The sequence below is a fragment of the Vipera ursinii genome (genome assembly GCF_947247035.1).
Source record: "Vipera ursinii genome assembly, chromosome: 2".
In the NCBI taxonomy this organism is placed as follows: domain Eukaryota; kingdom Metazoa; phylum Chordata; class Lepidosauria; order Squamata; family Viperidae; genus Vipera; species Vipera ursinii.
Window position 1 is genome coordinate 169,910,118 of NC_139513.1, and position 26,712 is coordinate 169,936,829.

The 26,712-nt window shown below is 42.1% G+C and overlaps 1 protein-coding gene across 3 annotated transcripts; it reads left to right on the forward strand.

Moving 5' to 3' along the window:
- Positions 1-78: 78 nt before the first annotated feature.
- On the forward strand, positions 79-25,426 carry CDK20 (cyclin dependent kinase 20). 3 transcript variants are annotated; one of them, XM_083356764.1, is made up of 10 exons: positions 79-199; positions 13,288-13,365; positions 14,404-14,493; positions 14,628-14,741; positions 18,208-18,396; positions 18,527-18,648; positions 18,983-19,045; positions 20,174-20,297; positions 20,419-20,574; positions 22,801-25,426. In XM_083356764.1, the coding sequence occupies exons 3-10, from the start codon at positions 14,419-14,421 to the stop codon at positions 22,987-22,989; spliced, it is 1,032 nt and encodes a 343-aa protein (XP_083212890.1). In that variant the 5' UTR covers positions 79-199; positions 13,288-13,365; positions 14,404-14,418; the 3' UTR covers positions 22,990-25,426. The 3 variants fall into 3 exon arrangements, with proteins under 3 accessions (XP_083212890.1, XP_083212891.1, XP_083212889.1); XM_083356765.1 differs by lacking the exon at positions 79-199 and adding an exon at positions 253-1,580; XM_083356763.1 differs by lacking the exon at positions 79-199 and adding an exon at positions 11,007-11,323.
- The last annotated feature ends 1,286 nt before the right edge of the window (positions 25,427-26,712 follow it).

Sequence of the window (26,712 nt, forward strand, 5' to 3'; positions counted from 1 at the left end):
TAAGTTGAACTGCAAACTTAAGAGGCCTGATCTAAACACATGATTACTCATAATATAAAAAAACCCATTTTCCCAGCTAGATGACCTGTGCTATTTCTTGAAAAAGCAACAAGGAAGCATGTTTTCTGCTGGCTCACGCCCTATTTTCCTGCTGGGGGTGAGGTTCACCCCACACTCTTGGCCTTCTAGAAGAACACAAGTAAGTGCACCTTGAGGGAATAAGATGTTAAAGAAAATAGTTCAACCCCATCTAGAACACATCAAAATTTGTACACGCTAATGGGATCATAGCTAGCATTGACTGATAATGAAAAAGATCTTGAGAGTTAATGGTAAATAGTTCAATGAATATGTCAACACTGTGCTGAAAAAAAAGCAATAGCATATTAGGAGTAATATATAATGTCCTTACATAAATAGTTTGTGTGACAATCTTTAATAATGTGTGCATTTTTGTTGTCACACCTCAGAAAGGATACAATGGAGCTGGAGAAGCTTCAGAGGAGGGCAATTAAGATGATCAAGGCCTGGAGCCGTTATGAGGAAAGACTAGAATGAGGGATTTTTAATTTAGAAAGAAGGCTAATGAGAGGGGACATGACAGAAGTGTAGAAAACTATAAATGGTAAAAGTGAAAAAGGAGAAACAATTTCCCCTTCCCAAAATACTAGAACCAGACATCACCCAATGAAATTGAATCCTGGAAAAATTCAGCAATGCATATAATAGTATCTAAGATAGAAATATAAATTCCAGTCTAATAATTCCATCTTTATTAGACCCAGCCCAAGTAATTCTTGGTTATTTCACAAGAGAAGGCTGCTTACCAAAAGCATGTCTTCACATTTGATCAAGTCAAACAGCTTAACTGTGAAAAGCACTGTAGATTAAGATGCCAATACTGGTTTATGGTGTAATGTAGCCATTAAGTCAGTTGAGTCCTCCAAGGTAGCTCTGTTCAAAAACTCTCTAGTAGAAAAGGATGATGTTATACTTGGTCAAGTGTTTTCTGGTGAGACCGGTCTATCAGGGCAACCTGGTCTACCCCAAATCTGGGATGGAGCATACCGCTTCCGCTTTCGCCTTTCAGCCCCAATCTAGGAGCCTTCACAGGCAGTCCCTTCTGTGACGGACTATTTGTATGTGAAATTTAAATTTACCGACAAAGAATTATACTTGGTCCCTAGAACTACAAATGATGTAGTATTAAACCTAACCCATAAAAACATCATGCTGTGTAAAATGATATTAAGAGAAATATTTAAATTTTTCTGCTAAATGGTGGCTAAAAGTCTCTGTAAATAAGAATAACATCTATGCTGCTTTTATTGCAATGGAGCTTTCTTGTACCCTTGGAGCAAGAATCGAACTGGGAGGTCACGAGAACACTGCTTTTCTTCAAAGGAAAAACCAAGAAGGGAAGGGGAACAGCCTCTTTCACAGTTTGATTTAAATCAGTATCTTAATTAGCAAATTCTCAAACCTGCCTGTATAGAGAAAATATCTGCTTCTGCTTCCAGAGACGAGTGTTTAACCCAACAAGAATTGCCGCTCTCGTAATCTAGCTCTCATAATCTTCTGTAAGTTTTTTGAGCTCTTCTACGCTCTCATCTGTGTGCTGTACAGTAAAGGCTAAAAAAAGAGACTATATTAATAATGGGTTGTATTATTTAGAATACCAAAATAGAAAAAGAGGTATTGATTGGTTAGTAACTTCAAGTGTTACAATAAGCAACATCTAGTCAAATGGAAATGCAGTACTTTTAAAGGAAGGGCTCCTTGTACATCTTTGCAAATGAAGTCAAAATCCTGGATTTGTTACTCTTGTGGGGATTAAAATGTGCCAGTGACACATTTTATACCAAAGAGTTCAAAATGTGTTTCTCCTGCTATTAGGAACTAATTCCTAATTTGGGAGCTTTGTCCCACTGTATTGAGAATATCAAAGATTCAGTTTGAATTTTTCAGTCCATCAAAACACTCTGCGCACAGTGCTTCTCACGAATACCCCCCCACGTTAAATGGGTTGAAATGCAAAAGTGGACAGAAATACAGAATGAGCAATTTCATATAATGTAATACAGTAGGTAAGTGATAAATGTTATAGACTTAGTTTAAGTGGGATTCTTTTACTGTTTATGTCAGGAACAACGATAAATGGATTTTTAATTTTGCATGAGAATTTGAATCATTTTTAAAATGACTATTTCATTCCATAAAACATTGATAGTTTATTATTTGGTGGCCACATCTCCCATAAATCATTACCTACAAGAACATTACCTAAGCAAACTTTAATAGTCACGCAGGCCCCATTCTTATTCCTTACCTGTAATCCTGTCCCTTTGTGCTGAAGGGTTCTCACCTTTCTGTCCCAGTCATGGCAGCAGGGTCTGTGGAGCCTGGAAGCATCCTCCTCTTTGTTCAGATTAATTCTGTTGGTGGTTGTTTTTTTTTGTAAATGGAGAAAAATGTTCCGAGTGCTCAGAGTTCTGGAAACAAAGTCACTGTTCTGGCAGCTTTGATCTGCCCTGATCATAACCTCCTTACAATCTAGTAATTCACTGCTCTGTTAGCCAGATTTGGTGCCAGAACCAAAAGTTCTGGCTGCCAGCCCTCCTTCTGCAACCCAGCAGATGTCTCAGTATCTGTGCAAGATTTTGAGTCTGCCTGTTCTTCAGCTTTGCTTTGACTGATATATGTATACACATGTGTCTGTTGTGTAGGAGAGCTCCAGACGGCCTCTTTGTGCTTTTCTCCTTTATGCTTTCTGTCCAAAGAGCCCTCCTGGCTGCCTCCTCCAGATTTTGTTTCTGACACCACTCTTGCTGGGATATGAGCCAGCTTTGATGGTCTCTCTCTCTTTGCCTTCACTGCTTCTCACTTTGGGATGAAGTGTTAAGAAAGTTGGAGCTGCAGAGGATGCAGCTAGAGATTTCTGTAACTCTTTGACAAGGAAGGAAGGAAGGAAGGAAGGAAGGAAGGAAGGAAGGAAGGAAGGAAGGAAGGAAGGATCATGCCTGTTTTGCTGTCCTAGGATTGGTGACACATATTTTATTGCTGTTCAATGAGGGGCTATGTTTTATTTTTAAAGTGTATTCCAGTGTATGAAAATTGCACAGGAATAAGGTGTGGTTATACTGTGGTAGATATTAATCTATAGCTGAAATTTCCAATATTTCAGTGCCTTTATCTTAATTTTGCCACCCTGGGACTACATGACTGGTACTAGCATATTTTCTTCTTATTCCTTTTCAGTGTTAGTTACCCATTGCCATTTGCAGATCTGAAAGACAATTAACATATGTATGATTGAGATTACAGAGATTAATGGTGGAGAGTGATGGGTCCTAGGAAATCCCATTGTTTTCTTTTTCCCAGGACCAATTCCATCATTAGCCACAGAAAGTAACTGAGATGAGGTTGACAGACAAGGTACATGTCTGCTTGTGCTATTGTCAATACTGTAGTAAGATTCAACTAGCAGGTGGTGAAATGAGGGAATGCTGATTTGTCCTTTCTCTCATGTAGAAAAATGTATCTGAATCCCTCTGGTCTCTAACTGGACTTATGAATACAGTTATGCTTTCCCCCCTTCAATAATAATAATAATAATAATAATAATAATAATAATAATAATAATAATAATAATAATAATAATAATAATAATAATAATAATAATAAGTTGGAAGGGACCTTGGAGGTCATCTAGTCCAACCCCCTGCTCAGGCAGGAAACCCTATACCATTTCAGACAAGTGGCTGGCCAGTCTCTTCTTAAAAACTTCCAGTGTTGGAGCATTCACAGATTCTGGAGGCAGGTTGTTCCACTGGTTAATTGTTCTAACTGTCAGGAAGTTTCTCCTTAGTTCTAGGTTGCTTCTCTCCTTGCCTAGTTTCCATCCGTTGCTTCTTGTCCTGCCTTCAGGTGCTTTGGAGAATAGCTTGACTCCCTCTTCTTTGTGGCAGCCCCTGAGATATTGGAACACTGCTATCATGTCACCTCTCACCCTTCTCTTTGTTAAACTACACATACCCAATTCCAGCAACTGTTCCCTATATGTTTTAGCCTCCAGTCCCCCAATCATCTTTGTTGCTCTTCTCTGTACCCTTTCTAGAGTCTCAACATCTTTTTTACATCATGGTGACCAAAACTGGATGCAGTATTCCAAGTGTGGCCTTACCAAGGCATTGTAAAGTGGTATTAATACCTTACGTGATCTTGATTCTATCCCTCTGTTAATGCAGCCTAGCACTGTGTTGGCTTTTTTGGCAGCTGCAGCACACTGCTGGCTCATATTGAAGTGATTGTCCACTAGGACTCTGAGATCTCTCTCACAGTTGCTACCATTGAGCAACGTACCACCTATACTATACCTGTGCATTTCCTATACTATACGTGTGCACTTCCTCAACCTCATTCTGCATTGATGATAAATTCCTCCTCTGTTAAATACCATCTTCACTAATATGTGGTAGAAATCGTAATTGTCAATGTAAGCTCTGGTGTCAGTTGAAAATGAGGGTGTGAGGAGTGAAATGTGATAAAATGTCCTCTTAGACAAATCTAAGTTTGCTATTGACCCAGTATCACTGAAGTGAGAATAATGACAAAGTGTGTGTGTTGGTGTAATACACGATATATTAATGAGGCCAGATATGAATAGACTAGATGTTTTGTTGCTTAATGAGGTTTTGTGATGGCTATCTTATACTGTGTTGAAAGTAGAACTTTGCTAGTGTAGCAACCAGTAGTAGACTAATACTGGGATTTCAAAAAGCCCACAGGGGTAAACTGGTTTGTCTGTAATTTAAATTACATTTTCCCCATCAAGGTTTTTATTTTTTTAAGTGCATTACATTATTAAAGGAATATTGTTATCTTGGGCACATCCAGACTACCTTTTCATTGAGAATAGGAAATTTCACCAGAGACAGAGATGGTGTCAGGAAAACAAAAGCTCAGAATAGCTAAAGGTCTGCATAGGAGGCGATGCTTAAAAACAAAAGAAACTATTAATTGTTCAGTGAAGAATGCAGAAGAGAAGAAAAAAAGTTACAGTAGTCAGTTCCTAACTTAAGTCAGACTGAGAAAAAGAGTTGACTTTACTAGACAATTTCAGTTAAAAACAATTTCAACATGAGCTTGACAGAAACATAGGGAATATCTATTGATCTTGACTGAATTCAGATTTTCAGAGCCAGATAGATTGCATCAAAGCTATTGAAGAAAGCTGGCCAAATTTCACTGTCTGCCTGGCTGTTTATTAAATTTGTTTATTAATTTTAGATGCTGCTTATATCACTGTTGAACAACTCTGGGATGCTTACAAAATGATGAAAAGATAATATAAATGTCATGGTTCCCACAAGAGAGAAACAAATAAAGCAGAACTCCGAGCTTGCAAGAACATGTTTATTAGTTACAAAGTATTGGCACCTCAAAAGTGAAACCAAGTCTGGAGATACACATAACAATTCCCCAATACAAAGTTAAGAAATCCCAACCCTAGGGCTATGCAAGCAACTACGTTCCCCAATACATCTTCTTGGTGGGCTTTCTACACAACGCCCAGCTGATGCCCTTGGTTCCCATGAGACAAAAGATCATTTTGACTAGCAAAGCACCTGGTAATCCCCCCTCCTTTCAATGTGTCAACCAAAAATGAATAAGGAAGATGGCCGCAGCCATGCTCATTTTCAAAGTTGACAATAAAATAATTAAAATTAAGAAAGATTAAATAGAAACTAAAAACCAAGAAGACAGGCAACATAGGGGTGGGGATCTTCTCTCTATCCTGTCAGCCACCCCAAGCACAGAGCACCTCCATCAGGGTGCCAGTCCAGCCGGGAAAGCTAGGTTTTAAAGCTCTTCTGGAAGGCCAAAAGCATGGGGCACACCTCATCTCCATCAGAAGATTAGGGCAGGGGCCAACAGAAAAGGTTCTTCTCCTGGACCACCAGCTGAAATTCTTTGACAGCTGAGATCTGAAGCAGGTCTCTTCTGCTGGAGCAAGTGGGACGGACCAATCCTATGAGGGGGCAAGATGGCTCCTCAAATATTTTTATCCTTGAAAAATCTGGAGAATCTACTCTTTTTCACTGAGTAGAGGATGGCAAACATTCCTATTTCCCCCGTGCCCCCTGGAAAATTTGGCACACTGTAAGCCAATCTGACATCAATAACTGGGGAGATTTGGAAGCAAATTTTAAAACTAAACTGCTTGAAAATAGTTTGCTAACTACTAGAAATCAGCATGAATTTGTCATGGAGAAGATTTGCCAATATTATATTTCATGTTTTGAATAGGTCACTTTCCTAGCTATGCAAGATAAGTCTGATAAGTAAAATATAGACATTTTTTATTTTTATGTTATTTTAATCCCATTTATATCCCGCACTTCTCCGAAGACTCAGGGCGGCTTACAATCTAAGAAGCACAAATCAAAGGTGCTTAGCAATAGCCTTCATTCTATGTATATGCCTGCTTATTAGGGCTTTCGCCCCCCCCCCAAAGCGGCATTATTACAAAGTCAGCTTAATTGCCCCCAACAATCTGGGTCCTCATTTTACCTACCTTGGAAGGATGGAAGGCTGAGTCAACCTTGAGCCTGGTGGGATGCGAACCTGCACTAATTGCAGGCAGCTGGTGTTACTTAAGGAGGCATTAGCCCACTGTTCCACCAAGGCTAATTTGTCTTGATGTCAACATTTTTTTTTACAAATAGAATAAAATACTTTATTGGCCAAGTGTGATTAAACACACAAGGAATTTGTCTCCAATGTACATATACACTCTGGGTATATATGCAAAGCAGCAGAGTAACAATAATAGTGATTCCAATAAGAGGGGTAAAAGTGCCCTAATATGTTCTGCTTAGCAAACTAGATAGGTCTGATGCTTACATAGACTGAGCGTAAGTTGCCTTTGATTTGCCTTTCAATGACCTCCTTGGACTCCAGCACTACTTGTGGAATGTTAGAAGCAGCACTGAGAAACTTAGCACCGTACAGCTAAATGATAATTGGCCTTTTACAGCATTTTCAGTAATCTTTGGATGTAGAGATATATGAAGCACCCATCAGGTCTGACATAACACTGGGTAGTGTAGCTAAATCATAAATTAAAAATAATATCAATATGTAAGGTAAATGGTCTGAAAACACTAGAATGAATTTTAACAGGAACAAATGGATTCGCGGCTCAGTTTTGAAGATCATATAGGAGCTGTGACCAGGGGGGCTTTTGCCCAGGTTCGCCTGGTGCGCCAGTTGCGGCCCTATCTGGACCAAGATGCCTTGCGCACAGTCACTCATGTGCTCGTGACCTCCCGGTTAGACTACTGTAACGCTCTCTACATGGGGCTGCCCTTGAGGACCACTCGGAGGCTTCAACTGATGCAGAATGCGGCTGCGCGAGTTGTGATGGGGGCTCCGATGTAACACCTCTGCTCCACGAGCTGCATTGGCTTCCGGTTGCCCTCCGGGTGAGATTCAAGGTGCTGGTGATGACCTATAAAGCCCTAAATGGCTTGGGTCCGGGATATCTGAGGGAACACCTGCTGCTGGCATCAAGTTCCCTTCGTCCTGTGCGCTCCCACAGGGAGGGCCTTCTCAGGGTGCCGCTGGCAAAGGATTGCTGGAGGGCGACACCCAGGGGGAGGGCCTTCTCTGTGGGCGCACCTGCCCTTTGGAACCAGTTACCCGTAGAGCTCAGGACTGCCCCAGATTTTCGTTCGTTCCGCCGGGACCTGAAGACCTGGCTCTTTGAGCTTTCCGGCCAGGACTGAGAACTTTTAATTTTTAACCTATTGTAATTGGGTTTTTTAATTAGAGTTAAGGTTTTTAGATTTTAATTAAGGATAATTTAATTTATTTTAATTTGTTATTAACTTTTGTATTGTTATATTGTTTTAATCGCCTTGTGAACCGCCCTGGGTCCTATAGGAGAAGGGCAGTATATAAGTCTAAATAATAAATAAATAAATAATAATAAATAAATGCAAAGATCTTCACTTCGGAAATAGGTAAGAGACGGGGATTAGGGATACCTGGTTTCCCTAATACTGATAGACAGTATTTGATTAGAAACTATATATAAATCAGCCATGCATTGTGGCTACTAAAAAGGCAAATACAATTTTAGGCTGCCTCAAAAGAAACGTACTTTTCAAATTATGCAAGCAATATTTTCACTACATAAGTTAGTCAATCCTCAACCTCAAGTACTCTTCCTAACAGTAATAATTGTTCCATGGAAAAACTAGTGGCCTTGAGAGAAAATGAAACTGGATGCATCTAAACAGAAATGGATGGAGATGTTATATTTTGGGTACTTGCAATGGGCAGAGTTTGCCTGGATTACGTAATTGACTTTATAGTTCTACTATTACGCTTCTGTGTACTGATTTACTGTTACTATACTCTTAATTGATTTGCCTTTGTACCTGTCTTATGAAAGGGAATGGAGGTGGAAATGTATTTGGTTGGTTCACCTCAATCTCTTGATGAATTTTAATATTGCAATACCCTTTCTCATCTGTAGTTTGGGATGGGACTTTGTGATAAACAGAGAGCTAGTCTGGGGTTGCGGTTAAGGCCTCAGGCTGAAAACTGGAAGATTGTGGGTTCTAGTCCCATCTTAGGCACAAAATCACTTGGGGGGACCTTGGACCAGTCTTTCTCAGTCCTAGGAAACTGAGGCCACCTTGGAAGGTCAAACCACTTCAGAAATTTTACCAAGAAATTTGCAGGGACTTGTTCAGAGTTGCCAGGAGTAAACACTGAATGGAAGACTAAGTGATGTAGAAAGATGAGGCCAGAGTATGCCTCAGGGAATTCCACCACCATAATCTTTGCTATGGAGAATTGAGATGCCTCAGGATTTCATCTTGTTCCCCATGATAGCCAACACTTACATCCCTGGAAGAAGCACATTGAGGTTTTATCAGTATAAAGGTTCCAGGAATGCAGTTGAAATTGGTATGGTAGTTGAGGGCAATATTGAGATGGGTGAGATCTAAGAAACCAAAGCTTGAAGTGGGACAATGTAGAAATATTACAAGTTTGGAAATCAAACCTGAAAAGTGGATTGTATTAGATTTTGAAAGGAATCATATTCTTCCATGGACTTAGAAGCACACAGTTTGGGAATATTCCTTAATCTCTTCATGGCCTGACAAAGCTTGAAAACGTCTGCTCTAGGGGGCTTCCAACACTGTCCTTCTGCAAGAGAACTTCAGGCAACCAAGAGGGTAAAAACCCATCTGTAGAACTGGAATTCTGCATAGCTGAAATGGCAGCAGGTGGCAAGTGAATCACTTCCGGTGATCCTGGTTTTCAAACAAAGCAAAAGAACAAAGAAGCAATTTCCCCGTGATGAAAATTACAATGTACTACCTGTTACTCGTCCCAGCTTCTGCCAACCTAGCAGTTCGAAAGCACGTAAAAATGCAAGTAGAAAAATAGGGACCACTACGGTGGGAAGGTAACAGCGTTCCGTGCGCCTTTGGCGTCTAGTCATGCCAGCCACATGACCATGGAGACGTCCTCGGACAAGCGCTGGCTTTTCGGCTTTGAAACAGAGATGAGCACCGGCCCCTAGAGTTGGAATCAAATAGCACGCACGTGCTTTACCTTTACCTACACTTTTACTGGCAGTGGATAGTGGGAAGGCATTGCTCACTTGATCTTGCTCCCAGTACTTCAGCCGGCAAGAAGATAGCCACCAGACTTGTAGTTCAGCAACATCTGAATGGCCATCGTTAGGAAAGGAAAGTGGAAATTTCCAAAATCCACCGAAGGCTGTTAATATGTATTAGGATCAGTTGCATAAGGGAAGGACGTACGTTTTCCAGGCTTTCTGTTCAGTTTAAATGGGGAAAAACAGAAAAGTCCCCAAATGAATGAGTACTATTGTGTACTGTATGTTCTAATTCTTGTTCCTCCAATGCTCGTTTTGTCTACTATGCTATTCAAACTTCTAGAGAACTCAAAAACTTTCACGCACAAACTTCTTTCGCAGCACCTTGCTTTCAGAAAGGGGACCTTAAGGAACCGTTGGAGTCGGGTTGCTGGGCAACGCAGTGCCTTCTCTATAAGCCTCCACAAAACCACTGCCTGGCAAAGAGGTAAATTGAAAATCCTCAGTCATACAGCCATCTTTTCCGGTTCCAATTAGACTCCTCCACGCTTGAAGCAAGGGTGGGAAAGTACGCAACCAACCTAAATACTTATTCAGCACATCTTTTTGTGGTAGTGTCTTCATCACGTGGAGCGAATTGCACTTTATCGATCCCAGTTCGACATCCTATAGCCTTAAGGCGTGGCAACCTTTTTATTTACCTCAAATATATAGCGATAGATATTATACTGTCTTTATTCCGAGGAAGCAAAATTGGTTAACCTTAAGCAATACGCCCGTACCTTGGAGTTTTGGCCAAACACTGTGATTCGTGGAGATGTGTAAATTACATTCCAGTTTTTAACAACAACATAGCAGGCAGAGGATGTGCGAAGCTCTGTATCAGAGCTCCTCTGTGCTGGAGATGGGCGGTTTAGAAATATAAAATACCAAGATAAATGTTGGATTATATGCCAAATGAAGGGGTTTTTTTGCGATTCTATACTCCTCCCTTCTAAGGAGAGTTTATGAATCTTTCACTAGGATAGCCTGAGTTCCTAGCAAGACAGAAAAGTCCTCGGTTTTGCCGTAACTTGCAGGATTTGTTTGCCCGAAATATGTAAATAAATAGGAGTTTGTTTGGTGATTATTATTTTTTTTGAAGCAGAGATTGAAAAAAAACCCCAGGAGGCCAAAAAAGAGCTCACACCTTTTAAAAAAAGACTCATATGTGAAGTTAGACCAGCGTTTCCCAACCTTTGGAACTTGAAGATGCGTGGACTTCAACTCCCAGAATTCCCCAGCCAGCTATGCTGGCTGGGGAATTCTGGGAGATGAAGTCCACGCATCTTCAAGTTCCTAAGGTTGGGAAACGCTGAGTTAGACTACTTCTCGCAATAGAGCAGCGTAGACTTCAACTCCCAGAAATCCCTAGGCAGCATGGAATTGTGGGAGCTGAAGTCCACGCATCTTAAAGTTGCTGGTGTTGAGGGAAGCCCTGCAACGGAGAACCCGAACTCTCGTCGAAATGCCGCGAAGGGTGCCACTTGCGGGAGCGCGCGGCATGCTGGGAAGCGATCGGCGGGGATCCTTTTTTGGCCGAGCGGTCTCCGGTCGGAGAAAGCGGGCTGGATGCCTGAGTCCTGTAACCTATCTTCCTGGAGGGCGAGTATCCGTTTTTTGCGTGGTTACTTTAATGAGGTAAGGAGGGGTCGATGAGGGTTTTGCATAAGACGGTTTTGTTTTGTTTTGTTACAGGAGTCGTTATCTTTAAAAGCTTGGTGGAGGTTAGGAGAACAAATTCCGTACTTTTCTTGAAAAGGCGCAACCACCGAGGTGTTCTGCATTAGGAAAAGCGGTGCACTGGTGCCTTAGAGCAGGGGTCTTCAAACTTGGCCTTTTTATGACTTGTGGACTTCAACTCCCAGAATTCCTCAGCCAGCTTTGCTGGCTGAGGAATTCTGGGAGTTGAAGTCCACAAGTCATAAAAGGGCCAAGTTTGAAGACCCCTGCCTTAGAGTAAGAGAGGGGAAAAAGGCAATTTACCTCTTTCGCATATTAAGTATGCGCGTACCCCTTAACGAGAAAGTATGTATTTCTTTCGTGCAGTTAGACCTTGAGGAATTGCCCAGTTAGTTGGGCAGTAGGTAGACGGTAGCAGCATAGAGTTAGAATCCATCCCGTTGGTTCATATGTTACGCTGGCCATATCTTAAACGTTGATGCCTCTGAAAAGATCCTAGGTATATTTGCGAAAAATTAATACGTTAAATATTTTACAAAGCAAGGAACCTCCATATTCCAACAGTAGTATACCACTGAATATGTTTGGGGGCAGTCGAGAAGTGAGAGAGCGGTGCTGCTGTGAAATCCCGTTTGCAATCTGTCCAGGGACCAGTAATAGATCATGGTCTAATCCAGAAGAAATGTTAAAATTGATGATTTAATTTCCGATTAAAACTGATTCCTATGTTCGTGCTTTGGATTAAAAATTGGTAAGAAGTTGGGGTGGATGATGGGATCACCTCAGCATGTAGAAAGGAATTTGATATTTATCATCTTTAAAGCAACTTTCCTAATATTTCAACTCAGACATCTGGGGAAATTGGTCCTTATATATCTAGGATAGGTTTTATGCATATTTCTCTTTCTAAAATATATGCCAGATTTGTATTTCAGAACAATCAGGTCCCAGTTACTGAATCTTTTAATAAAAACAAGCTTATCATCACATATTTCTGAGGAATTAATTATTGCTTGTTATATTCTGATTGATGTTGAACTTCAACTCCCATCCCATATAATATGGTTTGTAGTCAGTGTACAGGTAGTCCTCAACTTACGACGACAATTGAGCCCAAAATTTCTGTTGGTAAAAAAGACATTTGTTAAGTGAGTTTTGCCCCTTTTTATAACCATTCTTCTCACATATGTTAAGTGAATCACTGCAGTTGTTAAATTAGTAACACAGTTGTTAAGTGAATCTGGCTTCCCTATTGATTTTGCTTTTCAGAAGGTCACAAAAGTTGATCACAGGACCTGGGATACTTCGGCCGTCATAAATATGAGTCAGTTGCCAAGCGTCTGAATTTTGATCATGTGACCATGGGGATGTTGCAGTGGTCATAGGCATGAAAAATGGTCATAAGTCACTGTTTTCAGTATCGTTGTAACTTTGGTCACTAAATGAACTGTTGTAAGTCAAGGACTATAAGGGACGCGGTGGCTCAGTGGGTTAGGACGCTGATCTTGTTGATCAGAAGGTCGGCAGTTTGGCGGGTCGAATCCCGAGTGCTGCGTAACAGAGTGAGCGCCTGTTACTCGTCCCAGCTTCTGCCAACCTAGCAGTTCGAAAGCACGTAAAAATGCAAGTAGAAAAATAGGGACCACTGCGGTGGGAAGGTAACAGCGTTCCGGGCGCCTTTGGCGTCTAGTCATGCCAGCCATATGACCACGGAGACGTCCTCGGACAAGCGCTGGCTCTTCGGCTTTGAAACGGAGATGAGCACCGGCCCCTAGAGTCGGAAACGACTAGCACGCATGTGCGGGGGAACCTTTACCTTTTACCTTTAAGTCAAGGACTACCTGTATTCTTATTTAAATGTATTGAGAAATTTATAAATTGGATTGTTTCATGTTTTATTTTTCTGGCAAAGGAATTAAAAGAACACCCTGACTTTGCTTCCTCAATACTATAATATCTTGTAAAAGAATCTTGAAATCAACATTGGAGAAATCCACAAGGTAATCTAGTTAATATCCTGTGATGCATTTTGGAAGTTTACTTTTGTTTGCCTGAAATTCTCTCTTACACCACGAAGAAGATGTAGGAATTCTGACTTTTTAAAAGTCTTGCCACTCTGTATATGTGCTGGGGCAGAGAGCGTTCAGATTTATTTTTAATACTAAAAAGATTTATAAGGCTACTCATCTTATACAATATTACCCTGGCTGTCTAACAACAGCTACATAAAAAAAAACCACTCTATACTACTAAGATAACATTATGCTCCCACCCCAAATACATATACTGTATGTGTTGAACTCAACTCCCAGCTGTCCTAGTGGCTGGGGGAACAATTTTCCATGGCTTGATAATCCTAATCCTCAACTGCTGTGTGCATTTTAATGTGTGTATTATAATGGCAATTTGTTTTGATTCATTTTGTTTGCTGCCAAGAGTCACTTGTTGAGATGGAAATCCAAACTGAATGAGTATGCTGTATAAACAAACATGCCCAGTGATTTCAGTGAATTAATTGAAATATAAGTATCAAAAATGTAACTCATAGAATGTTTTTAAAATTGATTTAAGAAACTGGCTTCCCCATTTAGAAATTTTGATTCTATCAAGACTATTACATGTTTTTTTTTGTAAATCGCATTTCTTCAGTGACTTACATTTCCCTTGTTGGAAGCCAAATTAGTTAATCCAGTTTCAAAAAAAAAAATAGAACAAGTCCATACCGATAGAAAACTGCAGCTGGCAAGATGAGAGGCGAGCCTGCTTTTTTTGCTGTTTGAAAGCTTGTCTTCAAACATAGCTCTTTTATACTGAGCCTTTTGAACTGTTTGTAGTTTTATATTGATTTTAAAGCTAGTTATAATTGCTTGAAGTTGTATTTACTTCCGAGGGGGTTAGGTTAGCAATTTAATGTAGCTTGAGACAGAAATGTGAGACATACTTTTAGCAAAGAAAAAAGGAAAGACAACTCACACATTATTCAATAAGCGTTGTAGGAATCCCAGGCTGAAACAGATGAGCTGTCATTTCTGTTTCAGTTATGAGAAGGTGCCATGGATCAGTACAGCATTCTTGGCCGTATTGGAGAAGGAGCCCACGGCATTGTTTTCAAAGCCAAGAATATAGAAGTAAGTGGATTTCCTCATGATCTCTGAGGCCAATGTAGCCAGCTTTGGGGGTTTTTTGTTTTTGTTTTTCTCTCTCTCAAGTTCTCAGGATGAACATCCGCTTCCAATTTTTATTTTGCTCTCTTACCTGGCAGACTGGGGAGACTGTGGCCCTGAAGAAAGTGGCTCTCCGCAAGCTGGAGGATGGGATCCCCAACCAAGCCCTGAGGGAGATCAAGGCTTTGCAGGAGATTGAGGAAAACCAGCACGTGAGTAGCTTGTGGAAATGACGATTCATGGACCAGCTTCCTTCGAATTCCATCTCAGGCTAGGCCTCCGGTAAACTTATATTTCAGAACAAATTAGCCTGGTTTATGTATTGCACTAAGGCAGGGGTAGGCAACATCGGCTCTTTTATGACTCGTGGACTTCAACTCCCAGAATTCCTGAGCCAGCCATGCTGGCTCAGGAATTCTGGGAGTTGAAGTCCACGAGTCATAAAAGAGCCGAGGTTGCCTACCCCTGCACTAAGGCATAAGAACCTGGGAGAGAATGTTGGGAATTCAGATAAAGATTACAGGTAAACTGAGCCATTTAACTTTGCCATAACTTTCCCCTCCACCGAAACATCTTGCTGTTACTTCCTTGATCTTCTAGAAACAGATAAAAACGGCCTATAATAATTACTATATTTTAATCTAAATGATTGGATAACCCATGCCCCACTGGGTCATTGTTTCAGAGATATTTCCTTACTTAAACAGAGAAGCAGAATGACCACAAATGTGTTCTGTACCAGCCTGCTACCGGCCCTGCAGAAAAGGCAGGGCGAACCCCTTTTACAAGAAGGCAAGAGGTTGGAACTAACCCTGCCAAATTTATGGATACAAAAGCAAACAGAACAAGACACGAGCCATGAAACAGGAGCTATTCAAACGGTTGCCTTAAGCAAGCCAGCCCTCCCACGCATTCCCCTTTTATACAGTTCGGGGCGTGGCTTCTCTCTGCCTCCTTCCAAGGTGCCCCATTGCCTTCCTCTGTTTACTCCTGATTGACTGCCTCCTGCGTCGGGTGTCCTTGAACAGGGCCAGCTGTGGGTCATCTTCATCCACGCTGTCAGGCTCACACAGCTGGGTCTGCGTCGTGACCAGGTGGGAGGGGCCTGGCTGAGGGCTCTCATCAGCAAGCTCTCCAACCCCCCCCTCCTCCTCCTCTGAGTCGTCCGACCCAAATGCCGAACCCACAGGCTGACCCTGAATCACAACAAGATGGGCAAAAAAGCAGTGGGAATGGAAGCAATTTCCTGCCAGCTTCCCTATGTACTTTCCTTGTAGGAAGTAGGTAAGGAGCATTGAAATCCTTCCTTCCTACCGTCCACCTTCCTTCTATGCTTCCTTCTTTCTGTCCTTTCTTCCTCCCTCCCTCCCTGTCATTATCTTCCTTCCATTCTTCAGTTCTGACTTTTTTTTCCTTTTCTCCATCCCTCAAATTTTTGCTGGCTTCTCTATTTACTCTGCTTGTGGGGATCTTGCAGGGAGAAAGTCAGTGGGGAAGCCAGCTGGAAGTTGCAAGTCAAAGGCCAGCAGGCGAAGGCCAGTGGCTGCTACTAGATGAGGGAAGGAGCAAAGAGGTGCATGAGGGGTGCAGGCGAAGAATGGTTAGTAAGGAGTGTGGTAGAGGTGCTGTGTTGGTTAGGAAAGATATGTGGGTATGCGCCAGAGATGTGTGTACTGTATTGGGTGACCTAGGTCTGGAAAGTTGCCTGGAGGTGTATGAGAGGTAGTCATGGGGTGAATGGCTTACTCAATAAACCATAATTAAACCATGGCAATGCAATGAGCTATCTTAAACAATTGAAGTTGATCTGCTGTCACATATCCATGCATTTTTCAGGGCAACCGCATGCCAGTCCAGTGCAGTGCAAATAAGAGTATGTTGCGAGTTGTTTAGCATTGCTCAAGCATAATCAAGGCCAGGAGGAAGAGCCCTTGCAAGTTTGGAAGACTGCCTCTTAATGGGACCGACTGCATGTCAGTTTTTCATTTCAGCCATAGTTTCATTCCATATAGCATTAACCTTGTGAACACTCAAGCTTCCTCCTTCCGTTATATATTCAAGATGGACAGTATTTAATATTTATTTGTTATGTATATATAGGGGTGTGGGTCTATACATATGTGTATATAATATGGTTAGGTGTGTGTCATGCATGTGTTCTACTTTGAGAGTGGGCAACTAAATTTCATTTTTGATGTGTGCCGTTGTGCCCACAGTAAAAAAAATGACAATTAATAATAATAATAATAATAATAATAATAATAATAATAATAATAATAATAATAATAATAATAATAATTTTATTTATATACCGCCCTTCTCCCGAAGGACTCAGGGCGGTGAACAGGGCAGATATATAAAAAATACAAAAATACAAAAGTTAAAAGGAATTAAACATATGCCCAACTAAAAAACAGTAAATACATATATTAAAAATGACAATAAAAAACCCAACCCATCCCCCATCAGGCCAGGCCGGCTTGTTCAAATAAGAGTGTCTTCAGATCGCGACGGAAGGAGCGAAGGTCGGGCGCCATCCGGAGCTCAACCGGCAACCGATTCCATAGCTCCGGGGTGCCCACAGAGAAGGACCTCCCCCTGGGGGCCACCAACCGATATTCTCTGATCGGTGGCACCCTGAGGAGGCCCTCTCTGTGGGAGCGCACAGGGCGGAGGGAAGTTGATGCTTATCTTATGTTGCTGGACACTTTGATTGAAAGTAGTTTTGAATGCTGACAATAATCTAACAATTATGCAAATAGTTCAGAGCTTTTTCCTAACTTGAAAACAAAACAAGAAACAGGCAGTCCTCGACTTACAACTACAATTGACCCCCAAATTTCTGACGATAAGCAAGACAATTGTTAAGTGAGTTTTGCCCCATCTCACAACCTTTCTTGCCACAGTTGTTAAGTCAGTCACTGCAGTTGCTAAATTGGTAACACGGTTGTTAAATGAATCTGGCTTCCCCATTGACTTTGCTCGTCAGGTTGTGAAAGGGGATCACATGACCCCGGGACGCTACAACCGTCATAAATATGAGTCAGTTGCCAAGCATCTGAATTTTGATCACTCGACCACGGGGATGTTGCAACGTTCGTGCGAACAATGGTCATAAGTCACTTTTTTTAGCACTGTTGTACCTTCGAATGGTCACTAAGTGAACAGTTGTAAGCCGAGGACTACCTGTATGGGGGAATAAACAGAACATCAATAAAGTGATCATAACCAATATTGGTAGCAATACCGTCTGTAGCATTTTAATCTTTCACCAGTACTTTTGCCTTTTCTATTTCTGGTTCGCCTTGTAAGATGCCAGCCTCTGTCCTCAAGTTAACAGTTTTCAGCACTAACTGGCTTGTTTCCACCGCAACCTCCCTATCTCAACCCATTGCAAAATGCAAAAAGAGAATTTTGCCAAATGATAACAGTGCAATCATTACTTATTAACTGACCAGCTTGAAGAAGTTCAGTGAAATGTGTCCAGCATAAAGATAGGTTTTGGGGATGGGGGGAATAACTTAAGGCTTTGTAAACACCTTCAGATGGCTCGTGCTGTTTCAGACACTCGGTCACTTAACTCACTACACTGAGGATGGATAGGCAACTCTTCATGTTATCAGTTGCGGGACAGGCCACCCAATATTGAATCCAACTTGTCTAACTTCTCTCTTTTAGGTGGTGCAACTGAAAGATGTTTTCCCTCATGGCACAGGGTTTGTGCTGGTATTTGAGTACATGCTGTCTGATTTATCCGAGGTGATCCGCAACTCTGAACAGCCACTTACTGAAGCCCAAGTGAAAGGCTACATGATGATGCTGCTCAAGGGTGTGGCTTTCTGCCATGCCAACTCTATCATGCACCGGGTGAGGCTTGGTTAAGTTTGACCATAGGATGGCTTTCTTCTCCCAGGAAGGTCAGACCTTGTTATTTGACCCATTGAGGCTGTGCAGCCCATTCTTCCTTAGCTTCTAAGATGTTTTCCAATTCTTTCAGGATCTGAAACCAGCTAATTTGCTGATCAGTTCCACGGGGCAATTGAAAATTGCTGATTTCGGCTTGGCCCGGGTGTTCACCAGTGATGGAGAGAGACTATATAGTCATCAGGTGGCCACCAGGTAAATACCCGTGGGCACGGGGCATGGATTGAGCATTTAGCCAGGGAAGAGAGAAGCAAACTGGAAGATGCTTCCATCTTCAACTCGTAGTAGCCACAGCTAACATGTTCAGTGGTGATGGAAGTTGGACAAGATAGTTCGGTGACGTTCTGAGGGGTCGCAGCTTCCCTCTTCAGACCTTATTCCAAGACTCTTGAAATCAGTCCTAAATGTTAAGAAGGCTCTGGAGCCTTATTGGCACCAGGCTTGAAAATTGTGGAGATTGGAGTTAAGTTTCATTGTGTGAGACGGACAAAGTTGTGTATAATACGATTTGTGTACTCTTCCCAATTAGGTGGTATCGGGCTCCCGAATTGCTGTATGGTGCTCGAAAGTATGATGAAGGTGTAGACCTGTGGTGAGCAGCTTTGAGCTCTTTCATTTAACGAGTCTGGATTGTTCTATCTCTGAGCTGTTTTAAGAGGGCAAACATGGAGAGTTAGAGATGCAGTTGTTGAACTGACTATAAGCCTTGACCACAGTGCCATCAGGTATAATTGACAGGCCCGGTTAAGTGGAAAATTGCCAAGGGAATCCAGCATAATTATACTTTTTAAGAGAGGAAATTATAAAGCAAATGGTGAAGTAAAGTTCAGAAGTAATCTAATTTGTCCAAAGTGCTTGGACATTACTCAGAATCACTGCCAGACCTGCCCCAATCAGGTCCCTTAGGAAAGGAAGACCCTCAACTCCATTTAGATGAAATGATAGGCTCTTTTACTAAAGGTTGCTGGTTGCAGTAAAGTCAGGCTAGAACTAAGATTCCCACGCGACAGGTTACAAATTTTTTCCCCTCGTCCTAACTCTCCCCCCCCCTTGATCAGTTTGTCTTCAGCCAATGGAGAGCCACATATAAGTGTTTTGAGAATCACCCGAGATGTTTGGGGCAATCCACATTCCATTTTCAGGGTGTCTGGCCTTGAATACTGGGACAAACTGGTTCTGTGGTTCCTGGTCTTCGTCAAGCTGTCATCCTCTTTCCCTATTTCCCATCATATCCCCATACATGTTTATTGCCCATTTCCCCCCACACACACACACACACACTTGCGTCCTCCTCCCTAGTTTTTGATGGCAGGATGCCGGCAAGACACCAAGCCGAAGATGGCAGAATTGCAAACACAATAATCAACATTTAGCTATAATGTATTTCCTAGATCGGGAAAAGCGTTACTACCATCATCCCAATTAATCAACAGTATTAAGGAAACGAAGAAAAGGAATATTCCTTCAGAAAAGGGAAGCCTTTCCCAAGTGAGGAAAACAAAAATGCATGCAAACCAACACAAAAGAAATGTTAAGTCTCCACTGTGGAAGGGTTGAAACGGTTTGCATGGAGGAAAAACCGTATTGAAATCAAGAATCAAAGATTTTCCACTGCATTAAGAAGCAGGAAACTGGTTAGGGAAGGGATTGAATGTTTGGATGGCAGGGATGTTCCCCCTTATTCCTGGATGCAGCTGTCTCTTTTTCTCGCTTTAACCAGGGCAGTTGGCTGCATCTTTGCAGAACTTCTCAACAATTCTCCCCTTTTCCCTGGAGAAAATGACATTGAGCAGCTGTGTTGTGTCCTCCGGGTGCTTGGCACACCTAATCACAAGACCTGGCCGGTGAGTCCCACAACCATTAGCTTGCCCACAGGGATTAGGGCCCAGGGGAGGAGCAAGGACCTTTAAAAGTGAAGAAACCCAATAGCCAAGTCCCACCCTTGTTATTCTTTTGCTGGGACAGGAGATTACAGAGTTGCCCGATTACAACAAAATCTCCTTCAAAGAGAAGCAGCCCATCCCTTTGGAGCAGGTGGTGCCTGATGCTTCTCCACAAGCAGTACAGCTCCTGAAAGAGTTTCTGGTCTATCCTTCCAAGCAACGTATGCAAGCAGCCCAGGTAAGTTGGGGGGGGGGGGGAGCCACGAGGCTGTCAGTATGGTGCAGCATCCTGTAAAGACCAAGGCAAGGAGCTTTATGGGATTGCAACCTTCTGACAAGCAAAGTCAACAGGCAAGCCAGATTCACTTCACCACCGTGCCACTCATGTAACACCTGCAGAGATTCACTTAACAGACGTGGCAAGAAAAGAAAATCGTAAAACGGGGCAGCGCTCACTTAGCTCATTTCTCACTTAGCAACATAATTTTGGGGGGGCTCAATTGCGGTCTTAAGTCAAAGAGTACCTGTATTGGCAGAAACCAGTATGTACGAGTCTTTGAAACTACTACATGTAGATTAACTACTTTGAGCCAGTTGTGACTGTCTAACTCTAAACCCAATGACCTGCTCAGTAACCCAGGCTGTTTTCTTAACAAAACACATTTTTCACACTTCAGAGAAAGTAGTGGACACGGAATTTTTATGGGTGCCAAATTTTGATAGATTGAAATTGTGACCCCGCTTTAGTAAAATTGCCTCTGGAGGTGAATGTCAGCTGCAAAACTACAAATGAAAGCAAGAGTACAGTCCGGATGTGAGATTGGGTTGTCTCTTGCCATGGAAATCCTTTAGATTTTCCCACCTGTGGGCATCTTCTACTCCCTACCCCAGACTTAGCTTGTTAGAAGGAAGCTTGAGAAAATAAGCAGTGGTTTTAACAAGCCTTTTTGCATAGCCCTTGAGCCTGATCTAGGCTATGTCTAGGAATTCCCCAAGAGCAGCAAAGACGATATCCTTATTTGGGATGCTTATTGAAAATCAGCCTAGGAGCAGTTCACTTGTGAAATTTCTTGAGAAATTTTGCTCATTGAGAAGAAAGCCAAGTTCATTCTGTAACCACCAAAAGAGGGCGCTCCAACCCGCTTTCCTATTTTGCAGTGGACATTATTTGTCTTGCCACCTTTTGCACAGCTACGAATGTCTGTTTCCCTAAAGATGCTTCTCTAGGTGATCAGCAACTTGTGGTACTAATTCAAAGGCAACGCCATTTCACCTTAAATAAATAAATAAAGAAAGAAAAAAAAATACTAAGCACTAGTTGGGAAAACATGAGAAGATTTAAAGAGGGGGATTACATTCCCCACCTCATGTGAAATTCTGTGAACGAGGCGGAGGGATTGCATGGTAGAAAAGCTTGTTCAAACCTTGTTCACCCAGCATGAGTGGCCCATATAGGTAGTTCTCGACTTACCTGAGTTCACTTAGTGACCGTGTTCAAAGTTACAACCGCACTGGGAAAAGTGACTCATGATGGTTTTTCACAGTTACAACCTTTGCAGCATCCCCATGATGGTGTGGTGAAGATTCAGTTGCTTGGCATCTGGCTCATACTTATGACCGTTGCAGCGTCCCAGGGTCATGTGATCATTTTTTGCGACCTTCTGACGAGCAAAGTCAATGGGGAAGCCAGGATACTAACTTACCAACTGCAGTGATTCGCTTAACAACTGTGGCAAGAAAGATCGTAAAATGGGGCAATACTCACTTAACGAATGTCTCACTACACTATGGAAATCTTGGGCTCAATTGTGGCCGTAAGTCGAGGACTACCTGTATTCCCTTTGTGCTGTTAGCAGCCTTCCTTAGCTGACGTGGGTAGTCCTTGATTTGTGACCAGTTGCTTAGGAACTGTTCAAAGCTCCAACGGACCTACTCAGAGGGTACTTATGACCCAGATTCGAAGTTCCAACTCTCGGACCCCTCCCCTCCACCCCCCCTGCTCCCCGAAATTATAGGAACACACTCTGGTTGCTTAGCAGTTGGATTGCATTTATGGCCCTTTGCAGCGTCCCGCAGTTTTACAAGGGTTTTGCTGAAAATTGGCATTTACTTCTGACCCAGAGCGAACCATGGACTTACTTCACAATTGTAGCATTCGTTTAATGACTGCTGCAAAAAAAAAAGGTTGTAAAATTGAGTCAGTCACGTGACTGGCCCACTTTGCAACCATACAACTGTGATGGGCAGGCTTCGTTACAATTGTAACTCAAGGACTACCTGTACTTCCATAATGCTCAACCCGTAGGATATCTGTGAACTGTAATCTAATTCCCTCCCTCCCCCCACAAAAAAATGGAGGGAGGCTTTCTGAGAGCGCCCGGGATTCTCCACGTGGCCATAGTGGGAGACCCTATGGGATTTGGTCAGAGCCAGCCAGATGATTTCTTTCTTTCTTGTTCCTTAGGCACTTCTGCATCCCTATTTTTTCACGTCCCCTCTGCCGGCCCACCACTCGGAATTACCAGTTCCCCAGCGTGGGAGCAAAAAGATTCGTCAGGGGCTCCAGCACCACCGTGATTTCCATGTGGAGCAGCCCCTGGAAGGGTCAGTTGTAGATCTGGAACTGGTGGCACCATATGTGATTGATGTATAAAAAGAGATTCGGCTCTCGTTCTCCTTTCAAGTCTGGCTTTTATACCATCTCATGAAGCAAGTTTGGTTCTTCATCCCAAGGCACTTCAAATCCTTGTGGGAAGGAGCTGGGCGTTTATTGGCTCTATGGGTGGGTAACCGCAAGGCTGAAACCCAGTGATATCACCCAGATGGGTGAAAAGAATCCAGGACTTTCAAAAGCAGAAAGGTGTTTCGACTTTTTTCCACCATGCACGGGCCTATTGGATGGCTGAATTCAGTATTTTCCGGCAGATATTTGGTGGCCCAGTTTCTGGGGCTGCACAAAAATACTGAGGAGGAGGCGTGTACAGCCTGCATTCGTCCCCTTTTATTTTCAAGGGAACCCGTTTGTTGAGTGATTTGGTGGCAGCAGATGACAAAAGAGGGAGCCGAGAGCATGCTGAGCTGCCACGCTGGTAGAAGGACCGAGAGAAAGAGTTCTCTCCAAAGACTCACAAAACCCATCCAGTGAGGCATGTGACCAAATTCTCTCCTGATAATTCTTTTTCCCTCCCAATGATTTATTTATTTTTTATTCACAAAGTTAAAATACAAACTTTAAGCAAAAGGAAAAAACCACAATGCGTACACATAGAATTGTCCTAATATTCCTCCTGGCCATATTTTTTCCCCTTGGGATAACAGAATAAGGCCTAGATGGATTCAGGGGAAACAAGGTCTCTGTTCCTCTGAAACAGGGTAGGGCCTGTACCGAGTTTTGAGGCCTTGCCTCAAGCCAGCCTTCCTTCCTTCCTTCCTTCCTTCCTTCCTTCCTTCCTTCCTTCCTTCCTTCCTTCCTTCCTTCCTTCCTTCCTTTCCTTCCTTTCCTTCCCTTCCTTCCTTCCTTCCTTCCTTCCTTCCTTCCTTCCTTCCTTTCCTTCCTTCCTTCCTTCCTTCCTTCCTTCCTTCCTTCCTTCCTTCCTTCCTTCCTTCCTTCCTTCCTTCCTTTCCTTCCTTTCCTCCCTTCCTCCCTCCCTCCTTCTCTCTCTCTCTCTCCTTTTTTCTTTTTTGTAATCTCCCTTCTTATGCAGTGGCTGTTATAACAGTTGATAATTAAACAGGTAAGCAATCAACTAAATTCCTAGGCTCTTTATTGGGTTACAGATTTTGGGGATGAACTCTGAGGAGCATGGGAATGGCTTGTTGGGATCTCTTTGACCATTAAGAATACTCCTGAGGATTGCTGCCGCTACCTCAGATCGTGTGCTTAAGGCCTGGCCTGCTTTAGAAATCACCTCCCTAGATTTACTCTGATGCTTGATGAAGCAGGGGTTTTTGTGGGGAAGAGGAAAAGGAAGAGAATAAATAAATAGTTGCTGTGGTAGAAAGAGAAAGAATAACAGTCCCTCAGGTTGACAATCACTGATGCAAAATCCTGACCTACCTAAAAAATAAATAAATTAAAATGATCACTCATTTTTGAATTTTGCGTGACTTCAGAAACAACCGCTAGTTTAGTGTGGCTCATGGCAATTGCTCTGTTTAATGAACTGGGCTATGTGTTTGTGTATAAAGTTAGCCTCAGCCTAAAAAGCAAATGTAGTTGTTAAACCAGGGCCATTTGAATAGTTTTCCCTCCTTCACTCTCTCAATTGAAGTAACTTATCCCCCATAATACACTTTTTTGTCTTCATTTTCCCCTATGATTTATTTTTTTTAAAAAAATTGAATTGTTATTTTTACCAAGAAACCGCTGGGCTGCCTTGTGACCTCAAACTGACTAAAATTTTATTCCTTTAAAAGCCCAAAGCAACAGTTCTTACATAAGAAGTCTAAATGATATAGAGAATAAATAAATAGTTGCAGAATCAGCAAAACCTACTTTTTATTTATTTCATTTATTTGATTTTTTATTTGTTTATTTTGCAAGAACTAGAAAAAACAGACATTTATCAGACACCTTTATCTGTTCAACCTTTTTTTGTTTCCCACATTTTTGATACCAGGCCAGGATTTTAAGATTGTTTCCAAACATTTTTTTCCGCTGTTCAGTTATCAGCTGCACTTGCAAAAAGCTTTAAGGGAGCTAATTTTACTGGGGGAGAAAACCCAGCTTTCGTCAAACGTTATTTCAAAATGTTTGGCAGAAAACAAATAATGCAAGTTACACGAAGGATGCGGTTTAATGATTTGATCTAAGAAAGCAATCACTTTTGGCAGTTTGCAAATAAATTTCCCTTAGTGAAAGTAACTATTTGTCAGAGATGTTGATTCTGTACAAATCTGGTTGGGCTTTTGTGTCTGACTGTAGAATGGGATATGAAAATTAATAAAAGGAAGGAAGAAAAGCAAAGTAAGCATCATAATTGCAGTGATGGCACGCATCTGAGAAGAACCATACAGATAGTCCTGGACTTACAACCATTCGTTTGATGTTACAACAACAATGAAAAAAATTGACTTATGACCAGTTCTCACACTTAAAACCATTGCAGCATCCCCATGGTCACATGATCAAAATTCGGGCGCTTGGCCGCTGGCATACATTTATGACAGTTGCACTGTCCTGGGGATCATGTGATCATGATTTGTAACCTTCCCCAGCTGGCTACCAACCAGCAAAGTCAATGGGGGAAGCCAAATCCATTTAATGATCACACGATTCTCTTAACAACTGCAGTGATTTGCTTAAAAACTGTTGAAAAGTCTTGAAGCGGGACAAAATTCACTTATCTGCCTTGCTTAAAAACAGAAACTTGCGGCTCGGTTGTAAGTTCAGTATGTGTACTCTTCATAAGAAGTTTTTCTATGGGCCTCTCAGAACCTTTAGTAACTTATCAGGCCCCAAACCAAAAAAGACACACAGCTGATTCTTCCAAAATGAGGTCTTTATTATTTCACACCTATAGGCAAAATCTTGCCAGATTGAGCACTCTACTATCTGTATCTAGAATATATTCTGTGAACTATTAGGGAGGGGCTGCCTTCACCCTCTTTCACATATAATATCTGGGCTGAGTTGACTCTTATTCCTCTGCAATGCACCCTGTTGGGAATCCACTTTCTTACTACACTCCATCACAGTAATGATCAGATTCCCAGTAGGTCTCCATTGCTACAAAGAACTCCACAATAAAAGAGTTCCATCCATGCATTCTATTCTCTTTTTCAAAAATGCTCTATATATGGGGAATGATCCGGTCCTCAATTTAGCTATGGATCATTGATTAGATAAAGTATGGGACTGAGTGTTCCTGGGCTTACTCCAGCTAGACATTTGAGTCTTGGTGCTTTGTGTAGTAGTTGTTTTTAGATTATGGCAATTGCCCTGAAGTGTCTCAACAATATCTTCACTACCATGAAGTTTTCCCAACCATGAAGAGGAGGAGTGTTTTTTCCTCTTTAAAGAATATTGGTGATGTCAGTTGTATCCACATACTGTAGTCTCATAGAAAAGAGTTTACAGCTTGTGTGAGGAACCAGAAAAACCCTTTGAGATTAGGATCGGCATGGTGGAAATTCTTTTTTATTGCTGAGAGTGGAGTTGAATAGACTAGGATGGGTAAGCTGACAGGCCCCAAGATCTTGACACTCCGTTGGGACTCCTTGGTTATTATCCTGGCTGATGCTTCTTTTCACCACACTGTCTGGCCTCTCAAGATAGCTTTATCTCTACTTGTCTATCCTGCTGCATCATGGATTAGTTGCCTGTTTCCAGCCTATGGGTGGAGCTTGGGGTGCCTAAAGGGCAAAGAGGCAGCAT

Coding starts and splice junctions, on each gene's coding strand:
- CDK20 (XM_083356764.1), top strand. CDS start 14,419: ATGGATCAGTACAGCATTCTTGGCCGTATTGGAGAAGGAGCCCACGGC. Junction 14,742..18,207: donor AGATTGAGGAAAACCAGCAC/GTGAGTAGCTTG, acceptor TCTCTCTTTTAG/GTGGTGCAACTGAAAGATGT. Junction 19,046..20,173: donor GATGAAGGTGTAGACCTGTG/GTGAGCAGCTTT, acceptor CGCTTTAACCAG/GGCAGTTGGCTGCATCTTTG.